The sequence below is a fragment of the Notolepis coatsorum genome, assembly GCF_963971535.1.
Source record: "Notolepis coatsorum genome assembly, chromosome: 3".
In the NCBI taxonomy this organism is placed as follows: domain Eukaryota; kingdom Metazoa; phylum Chordata; class Actinopteri; order Aulopiformes; family Paralepididae; genus Notolepis; species Notolepis coatsorum.
The window spans coordinates 142,674,568-142,689,372 of record NC_140167.1 but is presented as its reverse complement, the minus strand read 5'-3'; the positions used below and the strand labels follow the sequence as shown (position 1 = coordinate 142,689,372).

Below are 14,805 nucleotides of genomic sequence, written 5' to 3'. Positions count from 1 at the left end.
AGCAATGCATAAAGTGCAGACATAAGAATAGGCATAAAAGTAGTTAAATGTAGAGAGTACAGACATAAGAATAGGCATAAAATAAGTACATCATCAACCTTTATTTATTCTCGATTGCAATTGAGGTCACCCTCATTTTCAATGTCGTCGAGACTTTACAGACATTTCAATGCACACATTTCTACAATATAACAATAATAAATATGGCTCGGGAGGTAGAGCAGTCGTCTGGCAATCCGGAGGTTCCCAGTTCAATTCCCGCTCCTCCCGGGCAGCGTGTCGATGTGTCCTTGAGCAAGACACTTAACCCCTAATTGCTCCCGATGAGCAGGTTGGCACCTTGCATGGTTGCCTCCGCCGTCGGTGTGTGAACGTGTGAGTGAATGGGTAAAATGGGAGTAACGAATTGTAAAGCGCTTTGGATAAAACCGCTATATAAAAGCGATCTATATAGTACTATTCACACATGGACCGCAGTCCAGAGTGCTCCACAGCAATTAGTATAAAATTTACATATTAACACAAAATAAATACAAAGTGTTGCTCAAAGGCATGTGACACCCCCCCCCCCCCCCCCCCCCGGAATAGCCAGTCCCCCAAACACCCCACACATCAATCCCTACCACATCCCCATCCAAGACACACACCCTGATAAAGCATGCCATGACCGAAGGAAACAGCCCGCGCGCCACTCGCGGCGACTGGAGTGCCACCCCCCGGCCAGTCCCCACCACTGAACTCCCCCAACCCATCGACACCCCAGGGATCCCCCACATGAAGAACCCACCACAACCCTCACAGCACCCCAAAGCGTCCCAAAGGTCCTAGTGCCATCCCAGACCCCCCCTTCCAACCACCACCCTATTACGTTACCATTGACTACTCTAAAGTGCTCGTTGTCTTGTCAATGAAACATAATATGAAACGGCAGCCAAAGTAATAAAAAGAGGTTTCATTATAATTACCATGGTTTTCAAAGGTGAAGGGATAACATCAAAAGTATAACAAACAATGGACAGGACTGTACAGACAGGATCAGCCACCACACACAGGGGAGAACAGAACACATATGCACAAGGGGATAGCGAGGACAGAAACACCTGGGCTGATTACAAATGGATACACCTGGGAGGGAAGCAACAGGGGACTACAACTAGACATCACACATCACACTGGGGAACACCTAATCAGGGTACAAACATCCAGAATCGCCCCCCCCCCCCCCCCCCCCCCCCCCCCCATGGAGCACACAACCCGCCACCCCCCCCCCCCCCCCCCCCACAGAATCCGAAAGCAAAAACATAGAACCCACTGATCCCCCCCCGCAATGGCAAGGCCACCAGCACCAGAGGCAGCAAAGCAGCCCACAGAAACGACACCCCCACCACCACGCACAATGACAGGCACGGTGCCAATGGTGGCTCAATCACCGTACCCAGCAAACAATCCAAGTACACTCTAACTACCCGCGTCCCCCCCAACCACGACACGCCCACCAGAAACGGCATCCCAGATGAAGATGGTAAATGGTAAATGGCTGCTTTTTTATATAGCGCTTTTATCCAAAGCGCTTTACAATTTGTTACTCACATTTTACCCATTCATTCACACACCGACGGCGGAGGCAACCATGCAAGGTGCCAACCTGCTCATCGGGAGCAATTAGGGGTTAAGTGTCTTGCTCAAGGACACATCGACACGCTGCCCGGGAGGAGTGGGAATCAAACCGGGAACCTCCGGATTGCCGTACAACTGCTCTACCTCCTGAGCCACTGTCGCCCCACAAAGATACAACAAAGACCAATGCGTGAAACACCTGGGGGATAATGCAGTAAAATAGCTCTCATTTACAGTACAATAATCATGTCTTCAAATGTTATCCATATTAAAAGGCCATGGTGAAAAGTTAGCTTACTTTAAAATCCAAAAGGGTCACACAAGAACGGGACCTTCATGACACAATAGCATCACATCATCAGCCATATAAATTGAAGTCCATTTGGTTCAAAACCTACTTGAGATCATCCCTATAAATGTGACTTATCTGCTCTGTGTCCCTTATCTCAAGCTCTAGTTCCTTTAAGCAGACATTGGACCTCTTTGGCAAAGTGCCCTTTCCCCTCTGAGGACAGCTGACCAGGATCTGTTGGTCATTCCGCTCACCAGGTTGATCACCAAAGGTGACAGAGCCTTTCAATCTGTAGCGCCTAGACTCTGGAATGCCCTTCCTCGTGGCCTAAGAGCTGTAGCGTCTGTTGACATTTAAAAAAATCAGCTAAAGACATTACTATTTAAACAGGCCTTTGGGTAATGTTTGAGCTTCTCCTCCAGGTATAAAATGTTTTTTGTTTTTGTTTTGTTTCTCTGTGATGCATTGTGTTTTTGTTCTGTCTCTTATCTCTTGAATGGTTCTTGCTTTTTATTTTTATATTTAATTTAATTTCTGCTGTATGTAAAGCACTTTGTGAGTTGTCTCTGTGAAGTGCTATATAAATAAACTTTACTTACTTACTACTTACTCACCATGAGGAGGTACTTGTGTAACTGTTTGGAGTTTATTCAAGAGAGCATAGTGTGTTACAGTATCTCTTTCAGAAACAGAATTTTCTAGAACAACTCTACTCTTCCTGCACAGTGCCATCTATTCAACACACATCCTTGACGTTATTAAAAGAGGGAGGAGTGGAATAGGTCTCTGGTCTTAAGTACTGTAAAAGTTCTCCATTCAGAATTCTACTGAAATAAGTAGCCTAAAAGATTTGAAATATTATATAAAGCCTTAATCCATCATTTATTTTTATCATATCAATGTGGAGTATATTCACATACATTTTTGTAGAGTTTGTAAATACTCTATTCAAACCTTTCTTAACACTAGTCTAAAGCCTACATAGACAAAGGTTCGCCTGGTGTTATATATTTGCCAATTCTGAGCTTATTCTTTGAGTCAGTATCAAGTGTTATACCTTTTATGATTCAGGGGAACCTACCTTTATTCCTGGTGCTGTGTAAAGTCACCATAATACATAATACCTTTATGTGAGCATACAATATCTGACATTAAGATCCGATTATATTATTATGAATCCGAATGTAGGTTTTACTCAAACATTACCAACATCAACAAACCATATACAGCCACAACTAGAGTAAATACAATTAGAAACTCATATTTACCTGTTGTCTAGATTTGGTCATTGTTTCAAGAGCTCCGTCAACACACTAGAGAATAAAACCATTCCCATGTCTTACTTTTAATGCTAGGGTTATCCATTGGTTTATGTTTGTATCATTGTTTGGGCCTTTAAATGTACTTAATTTTCTAAAAGTAAATGTTAAAAGTGTTCTCATATTTCAGTGCTAGGAAGCATCCATATTCAACACATTAACCACGAAAGATTGAGCTAAAGTAGTCTATTTCTAGTATTTAGTAGTAGTCTATTTCAGCTTCCATAGTGTGGAATAGTGAACGATTTCTTTCTGGCTTGTGAGGCAATGAGATATTTGTAGTGGAGTAAAAGTAGGATATTTACTTCCAAATGTAATGAATATAGAAGAATAAAGTTAGAATACAGTAAAGCGGCAATACATAAGTAAAATACAAGTGCATCAAAACTGTACTTGAGTAAAATAACTTAGTAATTTGCCCACCCCTGTGACCTCTGTTGCATGAGGAAGCCTGTCTTCCAGCATTACTATCACCATGTCAAGCATTTCACAATGCAGAACACTTCACAGAGCTCATGCAGAACCTCCAGATTAATCTGGAGTATCTGGGCAGTTGGGGAGATTGCAAAACCACGAGACCAAAGCCAAGGCCTCCTGGCCACAAAAAGGTCTGGCTAAACTCCTTCCGCCCATTCGTGTTGTGTGCGAAAAGCAGGTCACTCTTTGTCTTTTCACCAAGAATGCCAGGCCAGATCATCCAGCTCAGCTTAAAGTCACTCCATTTTAACACTGGGGGAAAAAGGGCGTACAGGGGGGAAAACGAGCGGCTAACTTGCCTGTGGAATGCGACCTTGCACAGTGGCAGCCGAGCCTCAGACAGAGGCCAAGCGAGCCTACTTGTAAGCTTCTCACAAGAAGCCCTTCCCCGTTTTTTGGAACACTTTTGCAACACTTCTGGATTGTATGGAAAAAGATAAGCATCTTCAGAGACAAGATAGTCAATAAGGTTTTCTTTATTTAAGAGACCTCGTGCAATACAAGTCATATTCATGCCCTCATCTTTAATGGGGTGCAAATAGTTTTTACATACAAATTCATTTGACTCTTTCAGTTCTGCAAGCTTTGATTACTCAGTGATTGAATGCTTTGTCTATTTTACTAGTAAATTATACAATAACACTGGCTATATATTCTCAGAATTAAGCAGTATGATACATACAGTAGGCATTTTGTACTGAAATTACTTCCTGTTTGAAAGAGGATTGCTTTGTACAGAAGGCCAAGAACTATTTCACAAACAAAGCTTTCAGAAACAAAATGTTAACACTAAGTATATAAAAACAGATATAAAAAAAAAGAAGGAAAAAAAGGTTCACCAACATTTCCAAACAGCATAATTTGACACCATACACAAAATATTTTTGTACATTTTCCAATAATGTATTTAATTGTATATCTTGATTGACAGCTTATGTTATTCATATAAGAAAAAAAATATATATAGTATATGGCCACATTGTTAATATTCCTGAATCAGCAATCGCATCAATGAGAGCTCTGTGCCTTTGCTCTGCTGTTTAGGTTGTGCTTTGAGAGTACATCTGACCCATGTCAAGCATGAAAATGAGCTCAGTTGCTGGCAAGTCTGCCTTAAAAAAGCAGCTGAGCAAAGCATACCTGCAGCCCTTTATGGCTCAACCACCACCTCCAACAGACTTTAGCGTTAACCCTGGGCTGAAGAACGGCCGACTGTTCTCAAGATTTGCCGTGGCTACTGTTGTTTCCAAGTAAAATATTTGTCTTCACTAAAACTATGGTTCAAAACCGGTGAATGTTTCCACTTGCTCTAGCAAAGCCTATCTTGAACATGCGTGCATATAACAGCTGTGAAGGCAAGTTGAGAATAAGGCGTCGGAACCAGCACAGTGGTGTTTAATAACAGTATACAGCATCAACAACAACAAACCGAGTTCTGCCTAAAAGTACTGGTCCAGGGTCTGTCGACGGTCAGAAGTGGTAAACTGAGACAAGGGTGAGCATCGCTGACTAGTCTCTCTGGCTGGGTAACCCTATCTAGAAAGGTGAGAGGGGGTGTCTGAGGTAAACTTAGGGGGAAGCAGAAGGTTGACCACAGGAAAAGAGCTGGTACAATTTTCCTTTAGTGAACGCATTCTGCTTATGTGCCTATTTCAACCACAATCCCTCCAGCGGCTAGAATAGACTTCAATAGAGCCTAAAACTGAGGGTATCATGGTTGGGGGTATCAAGGTTGGGGGTTTGGGGCAGGATTTCCCGCCTTGTGCAAAATGTTGACGGAATTCCTGATGATCAAGATTAGGCTTATGGACAGATGTCAATCACTTAAAGTGCCTGTGTAACAACAATCACGACTGAAATCAGTTTAAAGAATTCAAAACAAACAAAACAAAATCAAATGGCAATAAGATTACATTGTCACAATGTAAACTAGCAGTAAAAAAGAAGCGAAGTACAATCTCAAAGTGGGTTAGAAGTATTAAAGAGGTGTACTAGAGGTCTATGAAAGCGTTAATGAACCTACACAAGTATCGTTACCCGACGTACAAAAAAATAGACATATTTGGAATGCTTTAGATAGAACTTCCCTCACTTCCTTTTGTCATTTAAGGTCTTCCACTTTGGTTCATTGTGACAGTTACTGATGTGGATGCACAGGATCTTTAATTCCACATGCACGCGTGAAGCGTAGCTGAGGGGGTGTTACAATCACCCCCACGGTTGTGTGTCTCTGCACCAGCCATATAACCTCTACACTTATGGTCCAAGTTGGATGGAACCTTGCACATAGGTTGATTGTAGGGCCAGGACCTACAGTCCTGAATATCTCTCAAATCGGTCAACGGCAAGTATTTTATATAAATAAAATGATTTAAGAATTAATTTCCATTGAATGCCCAATTGCCCATTGACATCAATAATGAGGGTAAACAAACATAAATGCAAGATGGCGCTACTACACAAAGCCTCACCTAGACTCCTGTAATAAGCTCTCTTATAAGCTTATTACAGGAGTCATATTATGACAATGCCCGAGTCAGCCTCGTAATGTAGGTGAAATACTTGCAGGTTAGGTATTTAATGTTTGCTATTTGCCAATTGTCCTCTGTCATCTTGTTATAATAGGGAAATGCCCACATTAAATGCATATTATAAGTTGAGAAATCTAGTGATCTAAGCACAAAATGGATTTTCCAGCAAATATCTTGGTTATAACAAGATTGTGTTTGCTTGGCAATGTTGTGGTTAATGGTGAAGTATTTATAATGTTCGCTATTTGGCTAAACGAGATGGCTGGTAAGTAGCTGCAGAATGCCCAGCCTCCGGAGAAGGAGAGAATCCAAATCAGGAGTATTTTTTTCTTTCTTTAAGTGAAAATACAAATACTTGTGCCGATTTAAGAGACCATTCACGACTGTAGAAGTAGAATTGCATGTGGCGCACTTACAACTGCTTGTTACAGTTCAGACGCGCTCCAGTGGTTCCGCGAGTGAGCGAGTGGCGAGTGAGCAGTGTGTCACAGACAGCGGTTCCAAAGTTGAGGTAAATTCTAGTGAGGTGCCTTGCTCCATGGCAGGTATATAGCCCTATAACAAATGTTCATAGTAGGTGTATTTAGCTGGTGTCACCCAGATGGGTAGACTTTGCCTGCATGGGTGTAAGCATCTCTAGTGCCCCTCTAGTTTAGTTTGCTATGGCACAACCTGTAGCACCGCCAAGGCTGAAAAAGACAATACTGATGAAACATTTATTATAAAAAACAACCGCTCCTGAATAAATAATTTGCATAACCCTTATAACCATATATTAAAGAGACTCAATCCCAGTTTTATGTTTGGCTAAACAAGCAAGAGCGTCTTTCCTCCCCTGGAGAATATCAAACTACAACATCTATCGCTTAAGCCGACATAAAAACAAGACTAGGCTATTAGATAAATGACTAACATAAATGGCTACAGCACCAATGATAATGATAAGACTGAGAAACAAATAAGTTAACATGTCAGAACAATGAGGAACCCTCTGCTGTTCTGGGATCTGCAATGGCTGTCTGACCCCGACCACACAGGGCTTAAGAAGTGGCCGGTAGCTGCAGCAGCCAAAAACAGCTGAATCAGCAATATCTCTCCCTCATTTAGCCTTTTCTCAAGCTGAAGCACTCGAACCTTCTAAAAGTCTTCAAGGCTAGATTGAAACTGTGGGAATGAGAAGAACAATTTGCTGTGCCCTAACTCCTAGCTTCCTAAGCTATGGCTTGAGACCCAGAAATGAGTTGATTGCGGGTTTTCACATGACACGAGTGCTGTTATGTTTTATTTGTTTGATCCCCTTCCTTTTCCAAACTGAGAATTGGTTTAAGAAGGATTTGTTTTCTATTCACCTAATGGTTAATGCTATATCAATGGCTTGGGATAGCACATGCTAGCTTTCCATTCCTAGCCATGGCTTACATGAGCAGCTACCGGCAGCTACAAGCAAGCGTGTTAGTCAGATAGTGAGCTTTAGCGTTATGGACGCGGGGGACACAGTCTCTTTAATTGGGTTAAACGGTGGTAGGAAGTGAGGGGGTTTCTATGGCATCAGCCTTCTGCTCTGGCGAGCAGCAGAGGAAGAGGCGTCTGCCCAGGCTCTTGAAAGCAAACCTGAAATACATAAGGTGGCCCATGGCCACGAAGGAGACGGAGATGATGACCAACAGGCCAAAGGCCTCCGGATTGGGCGCCAGAATCACCATGATGAAGTGCAGCAGGTCCAGGAGGTAGTTCATGGAGTTCTGGACGCCGTTGATCACCCCGCGCTCCGATTCCATCACACTCTCTTGAATCAGCTGGGTCACCGTCAAGTCGAAGGACCATAGACCTTAATTAAGAGGCAGAGAGCGGGAGGTCAACAGTCGCTTCATACGGCAGCATTTTATAGCCACATAAAAACCACTGTGGCCGACAATCACGGCGATGCTTGCAATTATCAGCCAATGTTATTGGCATCAAAGGTTGCCGATATTGTGCTGAGATTCGCGTAAGATCCGGGGATGACCTCTCTTTAATGTTGGTGACTAAGTCCAACCTGTGGACTAGATTTCTCTTTTGAGTCTGAGTCACTTTTAGGAAATCGGCATGTGAAACACAACCTTTTACAACATTCTTAAAGAAGGTGAAGTATGCCAACAAACCATGGGTGATCATCTTTAAATAAATAAATAAAAATCTAGTTAATCTCACATGCCAAAGTACAATGGAACCTCGTTCATCCAAAACCCAAGATTCTGACATTCTAAACACTATTTTGTCCAGCGCAAAGTCTCTGTTACTCACCGACTCTAGCAGCAATGACCCCAGCGAACAGTAGACTAACAGAAAGGTGGGACGGCAGAGGCTGCACCTCTTTGAACGTTGCGACTGGAGCGGAGCTGTTCCTGCTGCCACCGACCAGGTGGCTGAGGATGTCTTCGAAGGGCGACACGCTCAGGTCGAAGGGGCTGCCGGGAGCAAAGACGGACGCCACGCACAGCACGAGGCAGACCAGCTGGGCTATGCCCGAGATGAAGCCTGTGCGGATCAGGCCGCACCTCCTGCGGACCCAGGTGAATGCCACGGTGCCGCAGATCCCAGAGACGGCCGAGGCGCCCATCAGCAGGCTGAGCACAGAGCCGTTGAGGCCCTGGGTGTAGGCGTAGCCCGTGGTGATGCAGTCGAAGCCCAGCACCGTCATGTAGAGGAAGGCCAGGGACATGCCGGCGAAGAAGATGGACTGGTCGTAGTACGCCACCCAGCCGGCCTTGAAGGTGCGCAGGGGTTCGCTCATCTGGTGCCAGCAGCCTCTCTGCTTTGGGGAGTCAGGCTTCGCCGTCACCTTGTTCTCGTTCATCAGCGGCTGAGACGACTCCTCAGGGCTCTGGCCGCGTTCAGAGTCTGCAAGAGGGCAGGGAGATGGAGAGAGAGAGAGGAGTAAGGAGTCTGTGTACTGCTGTTCGGGTCACACGTTCAATCTCACTAACTAACATCTCAGATAGACAAGATCTTTATTATCAAATAGAGAATTCTAAATTCTCAGTTTAAAACCAAAAACGTGTTATTTATTTCTGATAACAAATTAGCATCTCCCAGTTTGTGTGGAACACTCAAATGGTTTCAAGGTTCTTAGTTGTTTAGTATGGTTTTTGGAAAGGGCCAGGATTTTAGCAGTGTACAGAATATTTTTTAAAATCAAGAACAGAGATTCTATCTTAGATTAAAAGTCGATTCCAAAATTCCCAAAATGTCTTTCTTTCAGTTTTCAGTCTTGTGATACGGTTTCAACTATCACATGACCTCAAAACTATAAATCATTAGCTTGTTAAATCCTACAGATTGCAAAGATTAGACAAGCAGAAAGCCTTTGTAACAGAAAGGTTACCGTAATAGCATTCTAGAATCTAATCCATAGAAATTCTTAGATAATCATGATGAATCAATCGATTTTTTTAAATCGAACCGTGATCCCAAGAATGAAAATCTAATCGAATTGTGAGATTCTCAAAGATTCCCACTCCTACAGGATATACAGTGGACTATTAGTGTTTCACCTGGGATTTTTTTTGGTGGTGTGATGAAATTGGAAATGTTAAGTGAGTTGCATTTACAAAATAGCTTTTTTGGATACACATGTCACAATATAAGGACAAAAAATTGGCAACACCTTTACTGGAGGCCTTTTTGTCCTATTTTCCTATCAGTGGAGGCTGCTGCTGCCTGACCACAGGGGTGCTGGTGGGGTGGCCTGGTACCTTTCTGTAAAGGGAGTTGTTTGAGTTCCTGGCCTTGCTCCTTCTGGCCAGCCTTGTTGGCAAGCGCCGGGGTCTTCTGGTAAACCTTCCACAGCAGGGCATACTCCAGACACATGGAGCACAGGTTCCACCCGGAGATGAAGCCACAGCCCATGAAGTGGGAGCCAAACGCCATGATCTGACCCACCAACATGGGGGCCAAGATGTTGGTCAGCTGGTCTATAATCCGCACCGTCGCATTCATGTCTGTCGCACATGAGAGTGGGGTGGGGAGAGGATAACAAGATGGCAATAGAAAATGTCAGTGGAAATGAAAATAGTACAACTACACTGGCAGTCAGCTAATACTAGCAACATCAAGTCTAATATTGACATATGCCACAGTCAGAGGATAATATGATCACTTTGAGACCCGTCAAGGTCCATCTTATTTTTACCAAGACCAAAACTAGAGGTGTTCTTGTGATCTGTATGTTCTCGTCATCAGTCTGTTGTGGTGACTTTTACATACCACATAGCTCCTTTCTCCATTTCCTTTCCGCTGAGTTTACACAGGTCAGTATCTCCATTATATTCCCAACTGGAATATAATAAGACTAGTGTGGCCTCGTGAAGGTAACATTATACCAGTGGTATTATTTTTTATTAAGGTGCAAAGCCAAAGTTAATATTAACATACAGATGATTTAATGGTTTGATGAGTGTTTTTCCATTAATTCCTGTGTCAGTGGACTTTATTGGTTTCCTGGAAGTTATATGTACAGCAAGCTGATACTGGAGCAGATAAGTAGGATAAGTGTTACTCTTTTCTCCCTGAAAATAACTGACCAATGTGAAAGAACAGGGTTATAAAACAACAACAAAAAAAACAAGAGTGATTCAGCCTCTAGCTTGAGGGTTCAAGGTTTTCCCCACTGAACCGAGTCACATGAGGCCTAAATCGATTAGGAGCAGAGTTTGGTATGACCAACTGACCTGCTAGCTTGCTGCTGTCCTGTCCAGCCACAACTACCACCCAGTCCCTCTGGATGCTGATGGATGTAGCCGTGCTAGCCAAGTTAGCAATGTTGGCAGTGGTGATGACCAGAATGTAGCAGGTCGTCTGAAAAACAGCAGCATTTTCATGTTCAATGATTTTTCATCAATACATAATTGAGGAATTAAAGTAGCCAATGTTCTGTATTGCCAAACATGTATCAAAATACAGTAGTCCCACACCCATGCACTCTTCTAATAAACCATTGTCATTCTATGCAAGAAAAAGGAGAAAAAAATATTGACAATATGGCCCAGTATGATGGCTAATCTAAGGCTCAACATGTGACCGACAGCAGTGATAAAGAACTACTGTATGACAAAAAGCTTGTCATATTTGGTCTAGAAAGGGCTAACACTACAAAGCTCAACAAGTGTAGGCTAGTGTGTCTGTGTAACAAACTGCCCTGCTGTTTTGTTTGTTGTTCTCTGTGTACATTGTAGGCCAGCTGCTCCAGTCTGTATAGCAATGTGATTGACTAAACTGGCCGGGCCACATTTCTCTCTCTCTCTCATGTGACGGGCCTAGAAGAACCCGCTGACCACATGGCCATGAACAAGACACTCAATCTGCTGTTTTTCCACCCCCCCCCCACCTCCACAAACACTCAAATACAAGGCCTCTCTCTTCTTCTTCTTCTTCTTCTTCTTCTTCTTCACCCATTTATCCACAAACCCACGAGGAGCAATACTGTACTGTAGCAGCATAACCCATCAGACAGGCTTTAAAGTTTTACATTTCCTTTTCTCTCAACAATCATGGATGTCGTGATTGTTATGACCCTAACCTTTTAGGAAAGGCCCAATCTGAAAGGACAAAATACAATGTGGGCCTGTTTACTTTAAGATAGAAGACATACTTTCAACAAGTGTAAACATGCTCTTGGAGACAATCAGGCAGAACTAGGTCTATAACAATGTGTCTTTCCAATAATATGTCAAATAGATAAATAAATCAAAAATAGTAAAAGATGCAGGACAATAAAAACAGCACCAATCTTGCTGTTGAGTCAAACCTAAAGCCTTTCAGGATGTAGGTACAATCAAGTAACTGAACAATAGTCATAAAGACACGTGGGACTCCATATCAGTAATGTAACATGACACCACCGGGTCAGGGTATTTGCACTTGCAACTAGATAAATGCTTTCACTGCAAATTCCCATTAGATGACTGGAATGCAACAGTTTGGAGAGTGTGAAGAAGGGATCTTACCAGAATCCATCCACCAGCAATCTCGGCTAGCTGTTCTTTGAACTGGAAAACCACCATCAATAGGATCCCACACAGTATGACTGCAGTGTTCTGGACAATAAGCGAAGTCTGGGCCACTATGGAGGCAGGGGACAATCATTAGGGACAGAATTTTGACCAAAAACAATAGCTTTGTGTCCGGATAGACTACTTCATTAGAGCTTGGACACATTTCCTAGCTCACTAGTCTTCGCTTCACTGGAATTGTGTTGCTAGGGAACAGCTTGGACCATCAGTTATTGATATTAGCAAACGCTGCAACAGGAAGTAAACTTGGGTCAATTTACAATGTCTATGTTGTCAAGTTGAAACAGTCTATACATGCCAAATTCCTCTGAATAAGCATTCCACAAGAGGTTTTCTAGCTCTAAGGCTTGGTATAAAACAACAGTGGTTGGTCATTGTATAAATAGGCTATATATTATGTTGAATTGGTTACTTTCCTGCATAGGGGCCTACCTTTGAGTCTAGGGTTTCTGTCTACCCAGTCTCCGATGATGGCCCCCAGCAAAAGCACAGACCCAGCTACCACTAGGCCATACACCGCAGTGAGCAGGAGACTGTTGCCATACAACTCCACAAGGAACACAGCAACGGCAAAGTTCCACATTCGATCGCCCTGCAGATTAAGATACGAATATTGACAATTAGGCGTGGTTGATGTTTTCAGATTCCCAACAAGCACAAGTGTGGATAGGCATTGCATGCTGAATAAATAATGTGGTCCATATCTGTTTTCAAGGACTGTTGCACAAGGAGAGGAAACTAATGGGAGTCCTATTCTCTTTGGGATAAACCTAGGATAACACTTTATATTAAGGTCCTTGTAATAAGTGTTAGTTAATAGGTAATAAGGCCCTTATAAGATACTTATTAACATTATTGTTATGTTAATAAGACTATATAATATATCAACATCATTGTTTGATTATAAGACATGTATAAGCACTTAAGAAACCTGTTACCAATTAATAAACTACTTAAGAATGATAATAAAAGCCTGTTTCTTATAAATGTTTATAATAGCATTACAAACACATTGATTGAGTCTTACTAATTTACATATTCTGTCTTTTTTATTTATTTTTATTTTTTACTTTATCACTTTCACCTACATGCGGCCATAACGTCCTATAAAACAGCATCAAACTGGCTTTTGAAAAAAGATAGTACAATTATTAGTAGGGCTATAGGACTATATAGTATGATTATCTCCCGAATCACCAGTGGTCATATTCAAACTAATTTACTCTCAATAACTGTCGAACTAAATTAATGTGTGCACAACTGTCCCGAGTTTTTGGATGTGCATGAGATTATTTGCAAAATAAATCAGAATTGTTTTGAGGTGGCGGTGACAGATATTGCATGAAGTACAAAGAAAATATTGGCTGACACACACTGTAATGTCGTCCGATTTGAAAAGAAAAGCTAAATAGACCATGATGAATATTTAGTCATTATGAAAGATGGAGACACTGCTATGTGTGCATTTAGATCAATAGGATATGTCATATGATTTTGACACTTACCCATGTTGATAGAGCATGTCCCAAGTAAATGAGGAATTTAGCTGATGTGAAGAAGTCTCGGACAGACTCTGTGAAAGAGAACACAAAACAAAACAGTTTAAATAATCAATAATAAATAAATACATAGTTACGCCGTTTCCAGTTAAGAGATTACATAGAACATACATAATAATAATAATAATAATAATAATAATAATAATAATAATAATAATAATAATAATAATAATAATAATAATAATAATAATAATAATAATAATAATAATAATAGAAAAACATTAATCTAGTCTCGATAGCCCCCCCTAGCTGTCTGTTTACAGGAGAACAATAAACGGCGGTGCAGACTTCAAAACATGATGTATGCAGTGAATAAAAACAATGACATACCACAACAATGTTTCTTAGGTGTAGCCTTATCCATTGTAATGCTGTCTAAAAATCTGCTGGATATATTTCCTCCGTTTGTAGAATAGATTCGGTCAACGCGGGCTACCAGTGCATACAAGTGTCGGCAAAATGCACGAATTATCTCTCCTATTCTCCCTTCCAAACTTAGCTATCACTGTAGCTGAAGTCGGAAAGAAATGTTTTAGCCGTAAAGGCTGGTTAGATGAAATACAAAACAATAAAAAAAAGAGATATCCTCCGCTGCTCCTCTCGCCTCGTCCACTCGGCTCTCACTGATGCTTGTGTTGATGTCTGCCTCCAACGACCGCCTATATCGCCTGTAGGAAGCTCAGCCCCGTGTGGGGCGTGTTGTTGTGTTACATTATTTAAAAAGATGCGGCCAGATGGTTTACGTGGTGTACAAAAGCAGTTCTGGCAGTTATTGAAGTATTATTAGCATTTGGCCAAATTACTAGATTTGCTCACAGTAAACAAAATCGATGAAAAGGAATAAAAAGGTTTGTGAGGGTTACTCAAATATCTATTATACTATAGCGCTGCACGTTGATTGATTGATTGATTGAAAACTTTATTAACAGATTGCAGAATGGGTATAATACAGTACAGCTC

General features: G+C 41.9%; 1 protein-coding gene across 1 annotated transcript; it reads right to left on the bottom strand.

Moving 5' to 3' along the window:
- Positions 1-4,171: 4,171 nt before the first annotated feature.
- Positions 4,172-14,455, bottom strand: slc40a1 (solute carrier family 40 member 1). The gene is made up of 8 exons (XM_084309888.1): positions 14,176-14,455; positions 13,792-13,859; positions 12,719-12,878; positions 12,221-12,336; positions 10,946-11,072; positions 9,971-10,216; positions 8,520-9,116; positions 4,172-8,064 (listed from the first exon to the last, which is right to left on the bottom strand). The coding sequence occupies exons 1-8, from the start codon at positions 14,207-14,209 to the stop codon at positions 7,748-7,750; spliced, it is 1,665 nt and encodes a 554-aa protein (XP_084166014.1). The 5' UTR covers positions 14,210-14,455; the 3' UTR covers positions 4,172-7,747.
- Positions 14,456-14,805: the final 350 nt, after the last annotated feature.